Source organism: Centropristis striata, chromosome 3 (genome assembly GCF_030273125.1).
Source record: "Centropristis striata isolate RG_2023a ecotype Rhode Island chromosome 3, C.striata_1.0, whole genome shotgun sequence".
NCBI lineage: Eukaryota > Metazoa > Chordata > Actinopteri > Perciformes > Serranidae > Centropristis > Centropristis striata.
In genome coordinates, this window is record NC_081519.1 from 12,080,236 (window position 1) to 12,102,844 (window position 22,609).

The 22,609-nt window shown below is 41.1% G+C and overlaps 2 protein-coding genes across 2 annotated transcripts in view; one reads left to right on the top strand and one right to left on the bottom strand.

The window, feature by feature from the left end:
* Positions 1-5,659, top strand: part of ppfia4 (PTPRF interacting protein alpha 4) — an 80,116-nt gene extending 74,457 nt beyond the window's left edge. Inside the window, exons 26-31 of the mRNA XM_059328891.1 lie at positions 163-260; positions 1,581-1,756; positions 2,378-2,446; positions 2,543-2,729; positions 2,885-2,982; positions 4,084-5,659. Coding sequence (XP_059184874.1) covers positions 163-260; positions 1,581-1,756; positions 2,378-2,446; positions 2,543-2,729; positions 2,885-2,943 — 589 coding nt within the window. The 3' untranslated portion in view covers positions 2,944-2,982; positions 4,084-5,659. The remainder of the gene's footprint in view (positions 1-162; positions 261-1,580; positions 1,757-2,377; positions 2,447-2,542; positions 2,730-2,884; positions 2,983-4,083) is intronic.
* A 937-nt stretch (positions 5,660-6,596) lies between these two features.
* myog (myogenin) lies at positions 6,597-9,387 on the bottom strand. The gene is made up of 3 exons (XM_059328890.1): positions 8,695-9,387; positions 7,989-8,085; positions 6,597-7,903 (listed from the first exon to the last, which is right to left on the bottom strand). Exons 1-3 carry the CDS (start codon positions 9,226-9,228, stop codon positions 7,782-7,784), a joined length of 753 nt encoding a protein of 250 aa, XP_059184873.1. The 5' UTR covers positions 9,229-9,387; the 3' UTR covers positions 6,597-7,781.
* Between the last annotated feature and the right edge of the window lie 13,222 nt (positions 9,388-22,609).

Below are 22,609 nucleotides of genomic sequence, written 5' to 3' on the forward strand. Positions count from 1 at the left end.
ATGGAGATGAGAAAGCTAATGATGCAAATGTGCTTGTGCTTTTCTGTGTTTGTGTTCGAGCTTGTTTGTTCCACCATGTTTGTGTGTACGTGTGTGTGTTTGTGTGCTTATTTCTGTGTATATTTGTGTGTGTGCATGTGTGTCTGTGTGTATGTGTACCAGGGCTAGTCTGCAGTATGGGATTATGTGCTTGAAGAGACTCAATTATGACAGGAAAGACCTGGAGCGCCGGAGAGAGGACAGCCAACACGACATGAAAGGTACACTCTACACACACACTGATACACACAGTGACAAAATAGCAAGCACACACACAAACACACATTCAACTACTAATGCACGAGAATGCCCACATCCACAGTCTCATCGGGCCAGAGTACCACCTAGTGGTTTTGCCTTAGATTGTCAATTTGGTCAGAGCGCTGAAACAGCTGCACCTCAGGGCAGAAACATGTGATCAAACACAAACGACAATTGCTTAATATGCACTGTCATGGTTGAGGAACAGACTGTAAAAGAAGTGACATGTCCACTTTGATGTCACCCATAGGTTTACAGGCTACCATTTTCAAGCCTCTAGTTTAGCATTTTGGCCGTGACCATCTTGTTTTTATGGAGTCAGAAGTGACCATATTTGGACAAGAAGGTGTAGCTGCAGGGGAGGTTACACAGGTTACCAAAGGAAATGTGCCAGGTACCGGTAGCATAGCAACAGCTTAGTTACCAGCTTAATTGGAATATAATCGAAAAACAGGCTCATAACAAAATGGGCTTACAGAAAAAAATTAAAGGCCAAGTCCTTGTGTTCCAAAGTTCTAAAACAAAAACATGGACATACTTTCTTGCTTAAATGAGCATCGTACTGTATTGAAGAAGACTTGAAACTAGTGATTAAGACCATAATCTCATTAGGAAAATGTTTGTTGAGGTAATAAATCAAGAGAGAAGAAAGGTAATCTTCTCACTGATTCATGTTGTTTCATGTTATAAACTGCAGCTTATGATTTTTGGATGACACACTCCAAAACACATTAACTTGCCACATCAATCTCACATATCTCATCTGCGTTTGCGTACTTGTGTGGACCATTTCTGCCCTTACACCGCCAAAACGCCAGCTGAAGCAGGCCTGCAATCTTATGATCCAAAGCTCCACATACCAAGAGTATTCCACACACACACACACACACACACACACACACACACACACACGCACACACACACTTAGATCTAGCCAACCCTCTCGCCCTTTTGACCTTGAGTTCTACACATGAACTTGACTCAGCTGTCATGTCAAATCAGAGTCCTGCCCTGTTTACACACAAGCACACCCCCACACACACATGCACACACACCGCCTGTTCCAACTTGGAAAGCTGGCTGACAGCTGTGCTTTAAATGAACAAAGGGAGTGTGCCAGTGAGTTGACACTATGTGGACATGCACATTATCTCTTTATCTCTCTCGCTTTCTAGCTCTCTTTACTCTGAATGAAGTTGCTCTTTTTTCCTAGTAATGATGTGTGCTGACACTCAATGTGCTGCAGTACCTTGAATCTGAGCCACTCTCTTTTATGTCAGATGTGTTGGTGTGGACCAATGAGCAGGTGATCCACTGGGTCCTGTCCATTGGTTTGAGGGAGTACAGCGGTAACCTGTTGGAGAGTGGGGTCCACGGAGCACTACTCTCTCTGGACGAGACCTTCGACTACAGCAGCCTAGCACTAATCCTGCAGATCCCTATGCAGAACACACAGGTGGTAACAGAGGAAAACACAGCAGTTTGTACTCAGTATGCAATGACGGAACTAACTGCGCCATATCTGGCAATATGGTCCATTTTGTAGGCTGTCTTGATGAATTATGGGATAAAAATATATAAACCTGAGATTTCTACCGTTAAGATGTATTTTATTTTTCTTACAATATTCTACACTGTAAGCTCACGACAGGGCTTTTTCATCTTCCAACAGTTACATTAGTTGATGTTTTTATGAGATTGGTTGATTTACTTTTTGGTAGCTTGGCGGTTTGTGTGAAGTCAGCATTTCCTTCTGCTGCCGGCTACAAGCTGCCAACATTTACTTCTGCCTCAGATTCTGGATCAGTTGTTCTCTTATCAAAAGCACTCTGTTGTTCTCACTCAGAATTCACTTGAAAGATTTTGCTAGTCACAAGCTTCAGTACAGATTACTGGCCCACAGCTTCATATTCACAGGTGAACAAAAAACATGAAGGTTATTCCTGTTTATTAGAGATATTTACAGAGCTTTCACTGACATTTTGCCATTAGCTTTTGTTTATTTCAGGCCCTGGTTGGTTAATCCACAGCTTCACTGTGTTTCCAGCTTACAAAGGTTGTGTGTGCTGTTTTTCAGGCACGGCAGGTTCTGGAGAGGGAGTTCAACAACCTGTTAGCCCTGGGGACCGACCGTCGACTAGAAGAGGTGACCTCTCAAGCTGCTGCTTTGATCAAATGCACTGTTGCTGAGAAAAGGGCCCATTGTCTGACCTAGCTTTTCTCTATTTCTCTTTCCCTGTAGAGTGGGGATGACAAGTCTTTTCGACGCTCTCCATCGTGGCGTAAGAGGTTTCGAGCACGTGAAGGAGGGGTGGGGCTGGGCATGATGGCCGGCTCCATGGAAACGCTGCCTGCTGGCTTCCGCATGCCCTCCATGTCCATGCCGCCCTCTGTGAATTTGATGCCCAAGAAACAGCTCCAGCCTGAAGGTGTGTTACATTACTAACCAAACTCCTCTACGTCAGCCTCATACTTTTCTGTGTGTATCTGTGTGCTTCTTTCTGCTTGTCGTGACTGACTAACTGCATGCTGTGTCCTCTCTGTCCTGCTGCGCCTGAACCCCTCTGTGCCACGTCTGCTCAAGCTCCTCCCCCGGCGACCCCGAGACTCGACCCCTCGGCTGTGCGGACCTATTCATGCTAACTACTCTCTGCTTACTAACAGGAGCGCTAATGCTAACAGGTAAGCTAACAAAACATTACCTGAAACAGTTGAACTTACAGGTCAGTACGCTTTTAACCAGCATTGTCCAGCTGTGTGGCATGAGGCAGGAATGTGGCACTAACTTTACAGTACCAGGCTGATGTACTGATCATCGACTCTGTAAAAGAAGTGGATAGAGACACCGTAATTTGTAAACTAGCATTTTGAAACCTGAAGTTTGACATTTTGATTGTTGCCATCTTGATTTTTAGAGTCAGAAGTGACTATATTTGGACAAGAGGGTGGCGTTGGGGAGGAGGATACTTACTTATCATCTAACACTAGCGCTAGCTTGCTAGCTTGAATAGCAAGGTGCATCTGTATCTCACATGAACTGTGATCTTGATTAGAACATGCAGAAAATCATGCTTCTGAACAAGAGATTTTTAGGCAACCACAATTAATATTCATGAAATGAAAACACTGTGAAAGGGTCAAAGATGAAAACACACAACGTTCCATGGTAGCGACTTGTTAATCAGAAGGTTGCAACGTCCTAAAGCATATCCTGCTTTATTATCTATTTTACTCTAAATGGAACCATAATTTACCAAATGAATGCATCATGCTGTACTAAAGAAGACTTGAAACTATCAATTAAGACCATAACCGGGTTATAAAAATGTTTACTGAGGTAATACATTAAGTGAGAAGTCGGGTCATTTTCTCATAGACTTCTATACAATTGGATTTCTTTTTGCAATTGAGTCGCCCCCTACTGGCCATTAGAATGAATGCCAGTTTACGGCACGTTTGCATTGTCTTGAGCCTTTTAGTTAGTAAACAATGTGAGTTTAAGTGTCTTCTTGGAATCATAATTTACACAATAGCATATTGTAAGACAATGGTCCATAGTTTTTTACCAAGAACAGTGTTTTCATGTTGTATAATGTTGTTTCAGAGAGCCATTCATCATGCAAAAATGTTATCGATCTTTACTTTGAGAGTGGTGTTAATTAAATAATTTACATTTTTAATATTTATGTGCTTCCACCAATTTCATTGATAGATCTGCTTGTATTGAATATGTCAAAGCACAAACTCAATATTGCTCTTTTCTTACTTTCCTCCCTCTTCCAGTGCATTCTCATTACCTATACGGACACATGCTTGCGGCCTTTTGAGAGTGATATGCCAAATCTGGAGAGGGAGTCCTGGGTGCCACTGGGGAGGGGTCTTCACCCCTTTGTCGCCCGGCCTCACCTCCCATCTTTCACCTCTCAACTCTCCTTCGGACACGTGCAATACAGAGGCCAACTCTGACTTTTGAACTCTTGAGAGTGCTCATTGGCTGCGCTCGCTGCTGTAAAGGAGACTCATCCCTGTCTCTCCCAGTTTACCCCAGTGCTCCCAGTAGCCTTGTTGTTGTGGTGTTGTGCTCCTGCTCCCCTGGTCTCAGCTGTGGGTTCTTGTCCTGGTTCTAATCTCTTAACATAGCCAAGTCCAAACCAATGATCCAGTGTCGTCACGCCCTAGCCAACACAACAGTTGGTTAGTGTAAAAAAGATTGAAAGGGATGTTGACAACAAGTCGTTGATTTGTTCTTGGGAATGATGAATACTTGTATAAATGGCAGATCCCACTGCACATTGCCCCTCTACCGGTTATGCAAGGTATTACTCATTTATCGTCTCTGTACATAAAATGGATGACTTATGTTTTTTATAGAAATATTATATATATATATATATATAAATATATATATATTGGAAATATATATGGAAAATAATATAATATCAGTGCTGTATGAAACCCAATGCCCTGTATTCGATAGTGACTGTTCTCTCTCTCTTTCTCTTTCTTTCTCTTTCTCTCCGTGTCGGACCTTTGTGTGTCTTTTGCTGTATGCTGTGTGTGAATCGTTAGTGGGAGGGTCTCACTAAGGAGGGGGTGTGTTTCTACAAGGACTCTTCACAGGTTCATGGGTCCAATTTCAGACTTCTCTCTTTGCCTCTTCTCCTCTTCTTTCCTTTTCCCCTTTCCTCCTCCTCTTTTGACACTATGTAGCTGTTACCTCTCCTCTTTTCGCCTCTCTCGCCTTCAGTATGACACTATGTAGCCTAGAATAGAGAGAATCCTTTAATATGAAGAGTATGTGTGTGTGAGTGAGCAAATGAGTCTCTCTGCCCGAGACTTGAGGAGAAATTGTGTGTGAAAGGCCGACCCCAGCCGCGTGACCATGACTTTTCTCTGTGGATGGGTAGTGTGAACACTGTAGCTCCTCTCTGTTGATTCCTTACTTTCTCTCAAATCAAACTGTAAACTGCTGCTCAATATCAGCCAATGATATACACATAAAACTGCTCAATGTGACGGACTCTTCTAATCCTGTCCCGTCACCTCCCATTTAGTTGCCATGGAGACGTGCCAGTGAGCAGTCAGTACTCTTGGCTGACCAACTCCTCATCCAATGAGAACACAGCATATGAACCAGTGAAGTGCTGGATGGGTGTACAATCTTTTATTTTTTTTATTTTAGAGTTTTTCCAAGGTGTCTAAAAGGTGTAATGTGCTATGTGGCAGCTATGAGTACTGTGTCTTTATTCCAGGTGTGAAACAATGCTGACAAATCAAGATTTTATTATTTGGCTATTTAAAAAAGTGAACTGTATTTATGACACTATATAGACATAAGTAAAGCTGTTTTTTAAAGATTTTGGATGTTGTGTTCCTTTTGACATTATCACAGTCTAAGTACTTAATTGGCAGGTAAATGTTCAATGTGTAAGATGGCCAGAATTTAGTGTAAAACAATCTAAAAGTTAACTAACATTGTCAATAGAATGTGAAGAAGTGACAGTTTGGACGTTTACGTAATGTGTTAAAGAGATATCCACTGAAATGAGCAAGCTAACCAGCTAATTGTGGCTCGTCCTGTCTTGTAATTCCACTCGTACCTCGAGAGATAAGTGAGTGACTGTAGCATCCAGTCTGCCCTCAGTCCAACAGGAGAGGACAAGTAGCTGTCCTAAGAGCTTGTGTATCACCTTGAAGGTAAAGCTCCCAGTTAATGGCACAATATAAGGGCCAAGGAGGCACAGGCCCAGGAGACCAAAGTGTTAATGTGCCCCTCAAAGAGACAAGAGACTCAAAATGAACACAAAAAAACACTAAACTATGACAAAGAGACACCAAAAGAGAACAAAAAGACCAAAGCAAGTATAAAGACATGTAAAACAGCTGCAAAGAGACAAAATAACTAAACTAGTAAAATACAAATAACCACAGATAAAAAATAAATAATTACAAATAGATAAAAACATTTACAAAAGCACACAAAACCCTAACCAATTACCTTAAAAGGAAACAAATGAGTAACGGCTACACAGAGACACAAAACAACAACAAAAAGACAACTTCAAAAATTATAAAATCTGTGGCTCTTGCTCCTATGTGGGAGAGGTGGTGGGTTCTTTTGCATGTCTGTGCCCTGGGGCCTGTTTTCTCATAATCTGTTTATGGTATGGTCTTACCAAGTGACCTTTATCACCATCCCATACCCCTGTAAAAAATGAAAAAAAACACATGTTCATGGCAGGGAAAACGAGTGATTTGAAATGAGGCAAAACAAGAGTAAACACTGGCGAGATGAGGTTTCATGCTGAACTCTAAACCTTTTTATTGGACTCGTAACATTTAATGTTGGCTATTTTGCGGAAACACATCTTTAGTGCAACTAATGACAACAAACCGTATTGAAAAACATTCCAAGTGGCGTAGATATATGGTTTGGATGAGAAGATTATAAAATAGGAGTGTTATTTTGTTGTTGTTTTGTGTTGTGTTTATTATACCAACTAAAAATGTAGATTAGTTTACCATAGTGTAACCACTTGGCATTACTTTTATAAGATGAGGCAAGATTTGGAGTTTGGAATTTTCCCTTTTCATTTTATAAGGTATTTCAAGATTTATTACGCATGTCTAAATGTACATAATCTGGGTGGGAGGAGGTGACACGCTGCCCCCCATTTCGTTGAAGCATGTTGGCAGGTATTGCACATTGCACCTTTAAGGACAATCACATACAAGATATTGAAAATGGTCTTTATTGCAAGAATTGGACAGAAAATATCACTTTTCAGAACATCTACAAATACACAACAATCTTAGTTATAAAAGTCAAAAATAAGTTAGCAAAAAATAAAAAATAAAATGGCAAAACCACTCTGTAGAAAAAGGGAACGTATTTACATCACTAGCATTTATAACCAGTTTAAATTAAGCAGATCTTGGTCAAAACTGCCATGGTACATATTGGCCCCACAAAATAAACTCATGTTTTTTTAAGCATAAAAACACACACAAAAAGAATGAAAGATCAGGGAAAGGTTTCGAAAAGAGGAAAACTTAAATAAGTTTTAAGTATGGAGAAAACCAGGCTTTATCATTCCTCTGTGGCTCTGTCAGACTGAAGGTAAGCCTGACATGGATCCACTCTAGTAACTAGGTGTTGGGTTCATGCAGTAAAGTCCTTGAATCTCTAGTTTGACTAAGCTCCTGTGGCTCTGACAGACAGGTCTGGACCGCAGGATAAGGCAGGGAATTAAGGGAATAAGGCCTCATTGTGTACAGGAGGAATTCGGTTTGGTGAGCAGACCCATTAAACAGCAGAGTTATAGCTCAAATAGAATCATTATTTTAAAATTTTAGCATAAGACACTCAGATGAGTAACGCTGAAAAATAAATTAAATTGGACCGGTTATCAGCATGCTTTGCCAATTGATATTTATGTCTGTGGCTCTCTGTGCACTTATGGGTCCGCCTTGTGGAGGATCTATTTGGAAATGTCCACAGGAAAGGCCACGGCTCCGCCTGCTGCTGCAGTGATGCCGTCCACGATGGAGCTCAGGGCGCGCATGTTCCCCTGCTCTGGAGAGTCAGCAGCACTCAGGAGATCTGCAAAAACACGAGGCGTCACATTGAGTATCTGGGCACGGGGGCATTGTGCTGTCTAATGGGACTGTGTGTGAACTGTACTCACCCTCGCTGCTGTAGCTCTGTGTGCACTGCTCTGGAGTGCTGCTCCACTCTGGGCTGCTGCAGCAGGTGCTGCCTGAACTGGGCTCACTTGACGACACCTGTTACCATGGAGATGCACACACAGAAGCTGCTGTCAGTCACTCTGTGTTATGACACGGCACACCCCACCGCCCCACACAGAAACACTACAGTGCAGTCTAATACCACACACACACCACCACCATCAATGCATCTTTTCAAATTTTCATGATGAACAGTATCTCAACAAGAAGTAAGACTTTTATATCGGAAAATAAAGAAGAAATTTGACAGAAGCACTCGTTGGATTTATATTTTTGGCACCTGTCTGATCTGCTTGTTATCATTGTCTCTTTGAACCATCACAAAAGTTTTCTAGTCCTAAAAACCTCTTTAAATAACTGCAAGACGATGATAGGAAATTTATCTGTTTATTCTATGCCTAGATACACCAGCCTCTCCCCCCGAACCACAATGATCAACTCTGAAGAATTTTGTCAAAGTCACACCTTGTCAAGAAAATTTTTCCTTTGATCATTTTCCCAATTTCTGTTGTGTATCTCTTCCTGTTCTTAATATCTTATATTTGTAGGAACATCTTCTACCTCTTTATGTATTTTCCCTGTCCTGGTTCTGTCCTCAGTCATGAATGTGTGACCTTCTTCTAATCGTCCCTCTACTCTACTCACTCTGGGCTGGGCCGTGCTGGCTCGGTAGTGCAGTCCCTGCTGTCCCGTCTCGGTGTCCTGCTGGTTGAGGGAAGACACCAGGGCCTGCAGTCTTTCGATATACTGGATGGCGCTCCGCAAGATCTCCACCTTGGGCAGCCTCTGGTTTGGGTTCATCAGGGTGCTCCTCTTCAGAGCATCGAAGGCCTCGTTCACCTTCTTGAGGCGCCTCTTCTCCCTCATCGTGGCTGCTCTCCGGCGGTCCATGGTGACCGTCTTCCTTTTGCACAGCTTACAGGCCCAGGGCAGGCACTGACCCGGGCAGTGGGGCTCGGAGTGGGGTGACAGGCTGGAAGGAGAGGCTTTGTCCTCAGTTCCTGCCACCCCAACTCCGACAGCCCCAGACAGACTCCCACACAAGCCCATCACAGAGTTCCTATCCTGGTAGGTGGATTGGTCGTACCCCCCAGGCAGGCGAGAGGGGAAGTAGCTGTCCCCTCCCTCGTAGAAACGCTGGTCAGGGAAGAAGTAAGGGTTGGTCTCGAAAAGCTCCATGCTGGAAAACGCTGTGGTGTGAAAGGGGACAAAAATTCCTGCTTCCCCTGGAACTGCTGTACTCTATGTTGTGTTCGGTCCTGCGCCTTCAAGCGTGTGTCAGAGTGTATGTGTGTGTGCCTGTCTTCTGTCCCCGGCTTGAGTTTGTGATGAGTGGAAGACGTGTGGAGAACAACTGGTGTGGAGCAACTGTAGGCTGGCATTTAAACCCCTCTGCCTGCTGCAGGATCATAGGGTTAAATTTAGCACGAGCCCCCAGAAACCTGACACGGCGTTTAGCTGTTGCTGCACATCTACACTTCACATCTCTGTTGGGCCCAGCTCTCCAGGGCTTTAAGGCCCGTTTGTGCGCGTGCATGTGTGTATATGCGCCCTTTCAGTGGGTTTGTGCGCTCCTGTGTGTCAGGATATGATCAAGTTGCTGTGGAAATGGGAGAGATAACCTGGGATCAAAGATGTCCGTCTTAATGAGCTAATCCCAGACTCGCGTCTCCCTCCATGACAACATACATAAAGTCCCCTGCCATGGGGGTGGAGAAGGGGGCAGTGGGGACAGTCCAGGGACAGCTGTCACTTCTATGAGGAGGCAGTGATAAGCAATGACAAGAAGACGGGTAGGAAATGAAGCCGGAGATTGTTGTTTACTCAAAACTAGGTCACAGATAAACATTTTGTTGTGACTGAAGGTTTACAGTGATCAACTTGGTTGACGTAATATGTAAAAGCTTACGTGACATATATAAGCGCTTTCCTTTATTGGGTCTTGGTTTTATGTAACCACATTAATATCTTCTGACTTTCCTTCTAAGATGATTGCGCAGGATGATGCAAGTGACATTCTGAGCTATACTGGACACAGAGTCAGACATGCCTGTGCAGGAATGGACAGTACAGTAAGTGGAGAACCGAGTTGACACTGGCTCCCGTTACTGTCAGGGATCGAGGGACAACAATCAGACAACCAAGCGGAGGTACGGCCTTCGTTGTCCTGACCTCTTCCAGTTAGTCAGTGTTAGCCTAGCCACCAGGTGTTAATCCTTCCAGGACATGTCTCACCTAATAGCTCATCAGTTAATTCAGCCTGGCTTCCGCTAACACGGACAAACAGCCAAAACACACACTTCTGTCAGTAGAGGTGGGCATGATAGGCATAGTGTGTATCTTATATTACTACCACATGTAACCCAGACAGGTTTAATCGCCAATAAATAAATAAATATAATAATAGAAATAAAAGCACTGGTAATAAATAAATATTCATATTTCATTTGTTTAAAAACTGTCTCATGGAGAGAGAAGAAAGTCTTAGGACAAAAAAGGATAAAAAAAATAGAGTTTATCGCCACTTCAGCCAATGAGAAGTTTAACCCATCTCCCGACGGTGTATTGATTGGTCACATTGACAGAGGTAAAAGGACAAAGCGTCAGTCGGAGCTGAGCAATGACGAGAGAAAAACATTTATTCAAGTGGTAAGAAAGTAAGTAAAACAAGGCAGAAAATTTATTTTAAGTTAATATATGTACAGGTCATGTGTTAATTCACAGTTTTATGTTGACAATATAAAAACAGTGTGAATAAAACAAAGGAAGAACGTCGAGTGTTCCTGTGTGTGCAACGAGGCCTAGTGTGGTCTTCTGTGCATTTCCCGATACATCGTGCTGGTCAGTTCAGCAGGCCTTTAGCATGTAGCTTTAGGTCCACTAGCCTAAACCATAGCTTAAATGCTAACTGTTACTATGTTTATCTCATAGACTGTATAAATGGTTTATCTCCACTGTTTTGTGCTCCAACGTTAGCGGCTAACACTCGCTAGTTTAAATGCTAACTGTGCTGTTTTATCTCCATGGTTTTTGCTAAAACGTGAGTGTTAGTGGCTTGAAACTCCATTCCAACTCGGTAAAGGGGATAACTGCTAATATGCAGACATACTTCATCAGTATTGTTTGTTTTTGATGTCCCAAGTTTTATTTTTGTACAATAATGCAGCTTAGCTGCTGGCTGCTAGCTGTGATACACTGCAGCTATGTTGTTTATATTGCGTTTATAGGGAAATGAGGATATTTTAAAGGTGACATTGACAAACATTTATGTCACAATTTATGTTTATAATTATGTACCTTAAATACAGTAGAGTTTTTATTTAAAGTATTAGCTCCCTAAAATGATTTTGATGATTTTGGAGTCGGAGTAAGCAGGAGAAACACACGTATTCCACACCCATATCCAGTGCGGTAGGACTGAACTGTACACACACATACAGCTCTGCAAGAGGCATACTTACCATGCTTCATACATTCCTACGCCGGAGCGGGAGTGAGAACAGACTCTTAAAACGACATTTAATACCCGGGTCTTTATTATTTTCCTTATTTTACTGTGCGCACAGTCTTGTTTTTGTTATTTTGGGGATTGTGATTGAACCTGTGGATAAATCTGCATTGTAAATTGAAATTAAGGTTTATGCCTAATACATTTTCTAAAACTTACACCTGTGTTTCGTGTTCTGTTTCATTGTGGTCACCCACCCACTTTCTCCTGAGGTTCCTAGGTCTTCTGAGTTTGGTTCAACTTCCTTCAGCTGATTTCGGCAGTGATTTGGTAAACTTAGCTAATTGGTAGCACATACTGGTTACACACAGGTTTATCACAACAATGCACATACCTGGAGACCAGGAAATGTTTGCTGGATATAGGGAGATCTTTTTTTGTGGCCACACTACATAATACATGTCTTTATTATGCCTCCTGCATACAGTACTGCTGCCAACTGACAATGACACATCAAGTTAAGGCTGAGACATTGGTCATGTTGTCCTTTCTCTTTCTCTGAATGTCTTTCCTTTCAGAGACTTCAAAATGCTAAAAAATATATTTTTTAAAAAGGTATTACTTATCTTTGCACCATAACACCATTGGATCACATTCACTCTTTATTTTCTACATTTGTTTGGACAAATATAATGATAACAACAAAAATAGCTCATAAGAGTTTAATTTAAGAGCTGATATCTAGCCTTTTTCCATGGTTTTCTTGATAATAACCAAAATCATTATCAAGAAAACCATGGAAAATTACCATGTAATGTTTATTTTTTATTATTTTCTCACCCTGGCATGTTTTTGATTTCTCTTGTGTGCATGCTTTCCCTCTCCCAAAATGTAAATTAAGCTGCTTGATATTTTTTGACATACAATTTTTTTGCTGCATTTCTCTGCAGACAACAATGATATTATTTTACTATTACCATTATCAACATACTATTCTATGGCGGGGTTTTTTTACATTTTCGAACATACAATAATATTATTTTTGGTTATTTTTGGACATAGTGTTACCATTATTAACATACTATTCTATGACGTTTTTGGCATTTCTGGACACTGTGACTATGTTTTTTGATATGAACATATATATTTTTTCTCATGATGACAAAATTGTTAATATGAGGGTGGTACTATAAATTGGGGGGGGGGGGGGGGGGGGGGGGGGTATGCATTTTTGACATACTACACTATTACCTTTATCAACAAACTATTCTACTGCTTTTTTGTTTGTTCGTTTATTTTACAATTACAATTTACAATTTTTTTGGCATACTATACTGGGGCAATTTTTTTCCTTTTTTGGGCAAACTTCTTAAAGTGGGGGTGTTTTTTTCTTGCATCATTCAACTGGGGGCAGCCTACATGTGGAAGTATCCTTGGGCAAGGTACTGAACACCAAATTGCTCCCGATGTTGCAGTTATCGATGTGTGAATGAATTCCTGATCGTGGTGGGTGGCCCCGTTTAGGGTAGCCTTGGCCAACATATGAATGTATGTGTGAATGAGCACAGTCTGTAGTGTAAAGCGAGTCAAAATCAGCAAAAGGCAGTTAAATATTATTACTAGCCATGTTCTATACCATCTGTTAAGGCTTTCTAGCGTTCGAAACCATAAACTCATTAGGAAAATGTTTAGACATCCAGTGAGAAGTAGGGCCAGTTTCTCATAGACTTTTATACAATTGGACTTCTTTTTGCAACCATTGGAGTCGCCCCCTGTTGGCCATTAGAAAGAATGCTGGTCTAAGGCACTCCTGCATTGGCTTACCTTTTCAGACCTGAAGGTTGCTGCTTGGAAGAGCATATCATTAAATGAGTCATTGCAGGCATTTTGACATTTAGAAAAAGCACAGGTGTAATTAATAACATTAATTATGGTGCAATTTATTAAAGTGAATCAGTTTCAGGGTACGGCACATGCTGGCTAAAGATGGATAGTTTAGTGGCACAACTACACGGAGCAGAGTTGTAATTATTGTAATAAATTATACCTGTGCTTTTCCTGCTATTACAATGTCTGCTGTGATAAATGCCTCTTAGAGAGCTCTCACATCTTTTATGCGACTCTTAGTACTTTACAAAAGGTAGGGACGCAGGAGGCCTAAATATATGTGAAAGGAAAAAAATGCTAACCAGCAAGACAAATTGCCAGTCTGCTACAGGTGCCCGCTGGTCACTATTCTCTACTTATCTATGGCCATCATTTTATGTGCTTATGTGTAGCCTCCCTATTCTTTATTTACATTTCCTAATTTTAGGGTACTGATAACAAAATTACACTCACACTTAAAGCAAAATTTAAATCTTTAGCCTGTCACCAGCGAGTGAACGTATCCCACTCAGTGTAAGATGAAATGACTTGTTGATACAGACAAAGGGACCCTCTGGGACTGGATGCCAGGCAGCGGTCTGGCTGGTGGCTCGTGGTCTAGTCCTGGGCTTTTGAGCTCGGGTTTGGAGTTGAGGCAGAGTGCATACTCGAGGCTTGGCGCAGGGCTGCGGTGGGCTGTCAGGTTAGTCTGTGATGGATAGTCACTGATGGTGAAGCAAGTACAAAGACGCCTGTGTTGCTCTCAGGGGTACAGCAGGGAGGGGGTCTGCAGTGTGTCCGAGTCACTCATAACCCTCTGTCATCGTAAGCCATTGTCAGCAGAACGAGAGAACTTGTGTGTGTGTGTGTGTGTGTGTGTGTGTGTGTGTGTGTGTGTGTGTGTGTGTGTGCGTGCGCGCGTTTTGTAGTTGTTTCAGACACACACTTGTGTCTTGTTTAAGGAACAAGTCCCCTCTCAGCATTTTAAAGTGAACACTTGAGATGCAGAAAACCAGAGATCAAGTGTTTGTTTACTCTTTGCAGATACTGTACTTGTGTATCTTCAAGTCAAGTTAGACTAATAGAATACAGATCAGATAAAATATTAATATTTTATAAGTGACAATTGGGATTATACTTGTAGTTGATCTATCTTTATCTTTTTTTATCTTGGTGATTTAAGTTGTTTGTACCTGATCGACCACATGTAAAATACATTGAAATATTAATATCACACTTGATTTTATTCTAAAAAATAAAAAAAAATCTAATGCTGGAACAGATACACATCTTCAAATAAACAGCAATAAACCTTTTACTTAAGGTGATTTGAAATAGAGATAACTGTGTAATTTTAAGCAGTAAATGTCAAATTAATCATACCAAAAAAAAAATGTATACTCAAAATCCCCTTTGTATGTGTGTACAAGTGTGCATGGGTCTCCATGTGTGTGTGTTTATGTATGTGTGCTTGCATGTTCATGCATGTGTGTGTAACAGGGATTGCCCTGTCACTGGCAACACTGTTCCACTTCTCCTCAGTGACAAGCAGCAGCACATTGTGGGACAGCTGAGCCGGGGGAGGAGGGGGGGAGGGATCAGTCCTCCTCACCCCAGGTTAGCCTCAAGATCATCACTGACCTGGAGAACTGTCATCTGAGCACAGTCGGGAAATCTTAGATATGTAAGAGGAGAATAACATAACAACAGCGAAGGAGTGTTGATTAAAGGAAGTTTAACAAGGACCTCTGTCCAGTGAGATACAGTATGATACACAATAACCCCTAAATTAGACTACATTTAATGAAATATGTGTTTGCTGATATTTTTAGAGGTATTTTATTTTCTTAATGATAACAAGTAATATGTTTCAATGAAATGATTATAAGATGTGGTAAAATCTGTAGGGGAAATAGAGAAAATGTTTTAAGACAGTTATATGAATTAATAAGCAGATTTTATTCTTCAGAGAATGTCCTGAAGGTGAAATTGTAATTGCTTCAAAAAGCTGAGAGAGATTTATTTAAAACCCAAGTAAATACTAATGTACCATCTATAATCTTAATTATTATGTATTTGAATTGTATGCTTGCATTTTCCTGGTGTGGACTGACAACAGGACTCTCCAGGCGTGGATGGATTACTGAGCATGTCTGCTGGGCAGCCCTGGCCTTCACATACAAAATGTCACATAAAGAGATACATAACTAGACAAAGACTCAAACGATTGCAAATAAATGTGAAAATACTATAAAGAGATACAAAGAAACCTGTAATGATTTTGAAAAGGGAACATCATATACAAAGAGACTCAAAATGACTACAGAGAGGCACTGAACAACTACAAAAAGACACAAAACAACTACAAAGAGACAAAAACTGTCTACACAGGGAGATACGTTACAACTACTTGTACAAAGAAACACAACAAAAAGAAGCTTAACAACTATAAATTATGTGTCTTGCTCCTATTGAGAAAATATGGTCTGGCCTTTTGCATACCTGTGCCCAGAGGCCCATTGTCTTATAATCAACTCTACTCAGGGCTTTAGGTTAATTAGCAATAAGTGTACCAATTGAACACTCTCAATTTTCTCTAACATTAAAACTAAAATATTATTTCAATACTTTTCCAGTAAACTGGTAAACTACAAGATTTTTGATGACTTCTTTTTTAAGTGTTTTGCCATAAAGACCCATCTTTATAGAAAATGAACTTGTTCCTTAAAGGAGTATGTGGGGAACATGGTCATGGTAGGAGCAACATGAGCATTATACAGATTTAAAGAATGTACATTTAAAGAAAAGTCAGGAGAAATGTTTCTGTATTATTCTCTATTTGAAGTTGGGACAATGCAACAATGTTATGGGCTGGTTAAGTGCCGTTCAGAGGGGACATGGTCAGAGGGGACATGGTCACCATAGTGACAGCAACAGATGCGCGGCTGTGTCGCCCCAGAGACAGTTTCCATACTGTCGCCATGATGACTGCGCGGCCATTACTGAACCCTTTGATATCAGTTTTTCATACACATACAGTGCGGAGCTCTCTCCTCTCAGATTATGGTGATTTTACACTGCCGAGACAACATTTATGGTGAAAGATGGCAGAGCAGTGTACACCTCCCAGATGATCATCAACACAACACAATGATGCAAAAAAATCACCTAACTACTCTGAGGTAAATGAAAGGAGCAGTCGGAGCTCATTACTACACTACCATCGCACACTAATTCTGTTGAGTAATGAACCTTACGTAAGCTGCAGTGCTGTGCCGTTTGACTGAAGGTGATGTGACACTACTACAGCCCGGCTTATCATCAGGAGAATACTCCCATTCATTCCTGCTCAGAATGAAGTGCCCACACCTGTGTTTTCACAGGGCTCTGGAGGCCTGGAGAAAGCTTTCTAAGTCAGGGGGGAAACAGTAGTTCTGTAGCCCAGCCATGCTGCTGCTCACTGGGGCTTTTATCGCAGGGTAATCCCCTACAACAAACAGAATGGCCGGCATGTGCATACGCAGCTGTCGCAGTCTTAGTGCAAGTGGTGTCATGTTAAATCACAGGAATGGACTGAGCCCCTGAGCCATTCGATGCCCTTCCCTTCACTGGCATCCCGCTCACTGCGAGGCTCCAGCACACATGGACAAACACATACATACTCATACCTACATACATAACCCACTTCCCACTAACATACTTTGCAGCACATGGTAGCCCTAAAGTTATTAACTGTAAATACCTGGTCCATTGCCACAAACACCCAGATTATAAAACGCTGTCACAGGTTGTTCGATAATTTAAAACGGGCAGACAAACAAACAACATCCATCTTTTTGAGACTGCCAGTAGCTCAGCTTACAGTGATTTGGCTTGGGAACCAGAGTGTCATCAACACCCCACACTTTCAGAGTATGGAGTGTGGACAGGTAGCTGGAGAGGTCTTCTGTTGTTGCTGAGGTGCCCTTGAGCAAGGCGTCTAGCCTCTAAATGCTCAGGGCGTTGTACTGTGGTGACCCATCCAGACATCTCTCCACGCTGATGCATGTGTGAGTATTAATCAAGAAAAATTACTAGAAAATTATTTTTAAATTCATTTCCCAAAGGTCAGTGCCAGTGTTGAATAAGACACTTAGCCTTACCCACCACATGAGTACCCTTGCTTCTTATTTTAATTAACAGTAAGCCATTATTAATTGCCTTATATTCATACCAAAATAGGCCAAGGATGCACCGATACTGATACTGAAATCAAATATCAGGTTAATACTGACTTAAATAGCTTGATCGAGTATCTATGACAATGGAATTCTATGTTTATATATTATATATAACATTTACATTCCTGTTTCAGTTTCTTGATTTGTTGCTGCATTGAATTCTAATTCCTGTTAATTCTGAAGATTTTTTTCACCAAGTATCTGGTGAACAATTCATACTAGTAATAAATAACTTTTCAGTAAATCATACCAATGTATTGATCCCAGTCACTTGCACACAGTGAGGCATACAGCTCATCAATTAAACTCTGGTACTCTGTACTCTAAAACAGCTGATACCCAAAGCCCAGGTCTCAGAATCAGTATTCAGACTGAAATGTCAGATGTGTGCATCCCTTAAGTAGGCTATTTACACGGTTTCTCATAAGGTTGGAATAAAATATTTTTTACTACTTTCCATGAAATGATTTTGACAATGTGATTAATTCTTGACAAATAAAGTGTTTATCTTCTCAAAACTTTATTAATCAATATCTTCCAAGCATATCACAGTGAAAATGAAACCACAATTAACAGAGGATTGTGTCTGAAAACTAAATTATTCCAACTTTATGGGTGACAATGTATTTATTGGGCAAAACCAAATATATCTATATAAAGCCAGTCAGCCCATCCCCATACTCCCCAAATGGAATGATCCTGTGTCTCATAGCCACATTTCCCCACCACTGTAGCGATACGACTGTGAAGCTGGCAGTGAAATCAGTCCATTAGATCAAATAAAGTCTGTCAACTAGTCTGGCTCACCCCAGACTTGATTAAATGTATGAATCTAAATAAATCCAAGACTCATGATGATTTAATGCAACTGCTGAATTAGGGTACTGGCATTTTTTTGGTCTAATTCAGGCATTGCCCAAGGGGATGAATTAAGTACTTTATTATTTTTTATTATGATTATTATAAATCAGAAAGGTATCTGACAGGGTAAGGCCAGGCCCTCATAAAATCTATCCAGTTTAATTTGAAAGCAATTTACACCTTGACATTGCCCAAGTGTAAACCACAATCTGCATTGCTCCTCTAGGAGACACAGTTGAATCCCATCTGAGGCCAGTTATGTGTATAGGACTGCAGTGTTGTGAGATCTGAGTGGAGAGCTATGTGGAAACTATGCCCTGAACCCAGCCAGCACAGCTTCCATATATCATCTTCCATATCAGACCTCCTGCTGTGGGTACACTGTAATCTCTTTTTAATGTGTCACATATCTGTCACTACCTGTTTTCCCCCCATTATTTTAGCTCTTATTTTGAAATTCTCCCAGTCATTATGCCTTTTTCTGTATCTCTGGCTCCACTGACCTTCTCCCATGTCAGCAGTGGGACAAATTTAGCGTCCTGGTTTCTGGAGCGACCAAATAGTCGGTCACAACAGAGGGAAAGTTTGTGTGGTGTGTGTGTGTGGTGTGTGTGTGTGTGTGTGTGTGTGTGTGTGCGTGGAGGTGAGAGAAAGGTCCTGTCCACACAGATACAGTTACAAATATCCAGACACACCACCAGAAGAAAGCCAAGGAGGGTAAACAGGCTGGAAGTATGCAGACGAAGGACACAGGACCAGAGAGAGAGGCAGAATTGGTATATTTATAAAGGTGCTTCAAAGAAAGCCAGTGAGAGCAATAAAATGATAAAAATGGGCAAAATATGAGAGCAATGTTCAACAGAGAGCTTCCATCCTAACTATTTTCCCTCTAGGAAGTATTGCATACGCCATAGGGGATAAAGGGAGAATGTGTTAAGTTATTCTGGGATGTTGGGATGGAGGTACTGTCGCCATGGAAACATGCAGATCCCCTACCACTCCCTGGGCTGTGCCGCTCTAGAGCTGCCAAGCACTGGGTGCCATGTCACCAGGGGTGTTATGCCATTCTTCGTCTCTACGCTGTGTGACGTGCCAGGCGCTGTGGACAAAGCAGTATGCCATTCTTGAATTAGATGCAGAGTGAGGGAAAGCATGTTAGTATGGCTGTCACAAGCAAACTGTATTACTGTAGGGCACATCACAGGGAGGACGTGAGTATTTCATGATATATTTCTAGTATAATTATTTGACATATACACTCACCGGCCACTTTATGAGGTACACCTGTTCAACTGCTCGTTATCACAAGAATCTAATCAGCCAATCACATGGCAGCAACTCAATGCATTTAGGCATGTAGACAAGACAAGCTGCTGAATTTTAAAGCGAGCATCAGAATGGAGAAGAAAGGTGCTCTAAGTGACTTTGAACGTGGCATGGTTGTTGGTGCCAGACGGGCTGCTCTGAGGATTTCACAAACTGCTGATCTAACAACCATCTCTAGGGTTTACAGAGAGAGAATGGTCCGAAAAAGAGAAAATTTCAAGTGAGCAGCAGTTCTCTGGGCCAAAATGCTTTGTTTATGCTAGAGGTCAGAGGAGAATGCCCCGACTGGTTGGGGAAAGGCAACATTAACTCAAATGACCACTTGTTATAATGAAGGTATACAAAAGACCATCTCTGATGAACAACACGTCCAACCTTGAAGCAGATGGGCTACAGCAGCAAAAGACCACACCGCCACTTTATTAGGTACACTGTGTATGAGGGCATATCCAGTAGACATAGTAATTAATGAGGTAAAAACAGTGATGTCCAGGACAGTGGAGATGTTGCAGAGAAGTCCATTTCTTTGTTTTTGATTGAAATATGACGATCTTATACAATATGATGCACTGCTGTAGATTAAAATACTCAGCAGGAGACATGTGACTTGGTCCATGTCACAAGCAAGTCTGGCCAAGTCAAGTCAAGTCAAGTCACACTTTATGCCAAATCAAGAATCCTTACATAAGGCAAGCTCCAAGACAGGTCATAACATTAAACATAGTTACATAACTGGTAATAGTAATTAATGCAGCGTTAAATAAAATTTTAAAATGTGTTCAACATCTAAAGGTAACTCAACGACTGGGTTTCAATGTATCCATGCTTTGCAGAAAGACATCAATACAATGCCAACATTTGATTATATTGATTAGGTTGATTGGTGATATTAATCGTTATCAGGCTAATGTTAGCTAGCTATGGAGTTGTGAGTGAACAGACTGTTTCTGGCTATCATTAGCTGAAATCAGCCCTCTCAGCCGCTCGCTGATCTGCAAGTACAGTTGTGTTCAATATAATAGCAGTCCAATTAATCCAGGTTTTTAGTATATTTTTTTTGCTACATGGCAAACAAGGTACCAGTAGGTGCAGTAGATTCTCAGAAAACCAACAAGACCCAGCATTCGTGATATGCAGCTCTTAAGGCTGTGCAATTGGCCAATTAGTTGAAAGGAGTGTGTTCAAAAATATAGCAGTGTCTGTCGTTGCCTTTAAAAACACAAAACTATTTTGTACAAACTTTTTTGTTTCTAGGATTTAGCAATCCTGTGAATCACTAATATAAACTAATATTTAGTTGTATGACCACAGTTTTTTATAACTCCTTCACATCTGTGTGGCATGGAGTCAACCAACTTGTGGCACCTTTCAGCTGTTATTCCATTCCAAGATTCTCTAACAACATTCCACAATTCATTTACATTTCTTGGGTTTGCTTCAGAAACAGCATTTTTGATGTCACCCCACAAGTTCTCAATTTGATTAAGGTCCGGGGATTGGGCTGGCCACTCCATAACATCAATGTTGTTGGTTTGGAACCAAGATTTTGCTGGTTTACTAGTGTCTTTGAGGTCATTGTCTGGTTGAAACACCCATTTCAAGGGCATGTCCTCTTCAGCATAAGGCATCATGACCTCTTCAAGTATTTTGACATATGCAAACTGATCCATGATCCCTGGTATGAGATAAATAGGCCCAACACCATAGTAGGAGAAACAAGCCCATATCATGATGCTGCACCACCATGCTTCACTGTCTTCACTGTGGACTGTGGCTTGAATTCAGAGTTTGGGGGTCGACTCACACACTGTCTGCGGCCCTTGGACCCAAAAAGAACAATTTTACTCTCATCAGTCCACAAAATGTTCCTCCATTTCTCTTTAGGCCAGAAGTAAAAAAAGACAGTGGTGGAAGAAGTGTTCAGATCCTTTACTTCAGTAAAAGTACTAATACCACACTGTGAAATGACCCCACTCTGCTCATTTTAACTACCTAATAAACTTTTAAGTGGTTTAATTTATAAAAATAGCTAATCATTTTAAATGTATCATATTTTCCATTTTAAATCTTCACCTGAAAAGTAAGTAAAGCTGACAGCTAAATGTAGAGGAATAAAAAGTACAATATATGTCTCAAAATGTAGTGGAGTAGAAGTATACAGTTACATAAAATGTACATAAAAGTACCTCAAAATTTTACTTTAAGTCCTGAGGATAACCCTTTAAGTTTTTATTGATCGGCCCCTAGGTGGCACTGTGGTGGCAGTCTAATTTCATATTTGGTACCGTGGCCACACTATAACACTTAAGGCAATGAAGTTCATATAACTTTTTATTATGAGGGTCCATAGATGCTGTGTGCAAAGTTTGGTACAAAACAATGAAATTGCCTAGGAGGAGTTTACATTTCGCGAATTTTGCGATATGGCCTATACTATATCACGAGATTCAGCACAACTCAGTGAACGCGTGGATATAAGGTTTTTGAATGTGCGATAAAGTACGTGGGAGTTATTAGCCAAAACACACATTCCTTTATTATAGCGCCGCCTAGTGGTGGAAATTCAGGATGACAATAGATTATAAAATATTTCGCCAGGTGTGACTTATATTTAAAGTTTCATGAGTTTTTGGGTATGTTCAGGCAGTGAAAAATGCGATCATTTGGGTGGAAGAAAAAATAATTCGAAATACAATAGGGACCCCGCAGGTTGTTGCCTGCTTGTGCCCTAGTAAAGAAATCTGAAATACAAAATTAATGAAAATGTCTGTAATTTAGCTAATTCTGCAGGCTTTAGTGAACTTGTGTGGTTCCAGATGGTGGAGGGCTGCACAGGGGA

Excerpts from the sequence above, each read along its gene's own strand:
- myog (XM_059328890.1), bottom strand. The coding sequence starts at position 9,228 with ATGGAGCTTTTCGAGACCAACCCTTACTTCTTCCCTGACCAGCGTTTC. Across the intron at positions 8,086-8,694 it reads CCAGCACGGCCCAGCCCAGA|GTGTCGTCAAGTGAGCCCAG; the intron begins GTGAGTAGAGTA and ends CCATGGTAACAG. Across the intron at positions 7,904-7,988 it reads ACAGAGCTACAGCAGCGAGG|ATCTCCTGAGTGCTGCTGAC; the intron begins GTGAGTACAGTT and ends GTGTTTTTGCAG.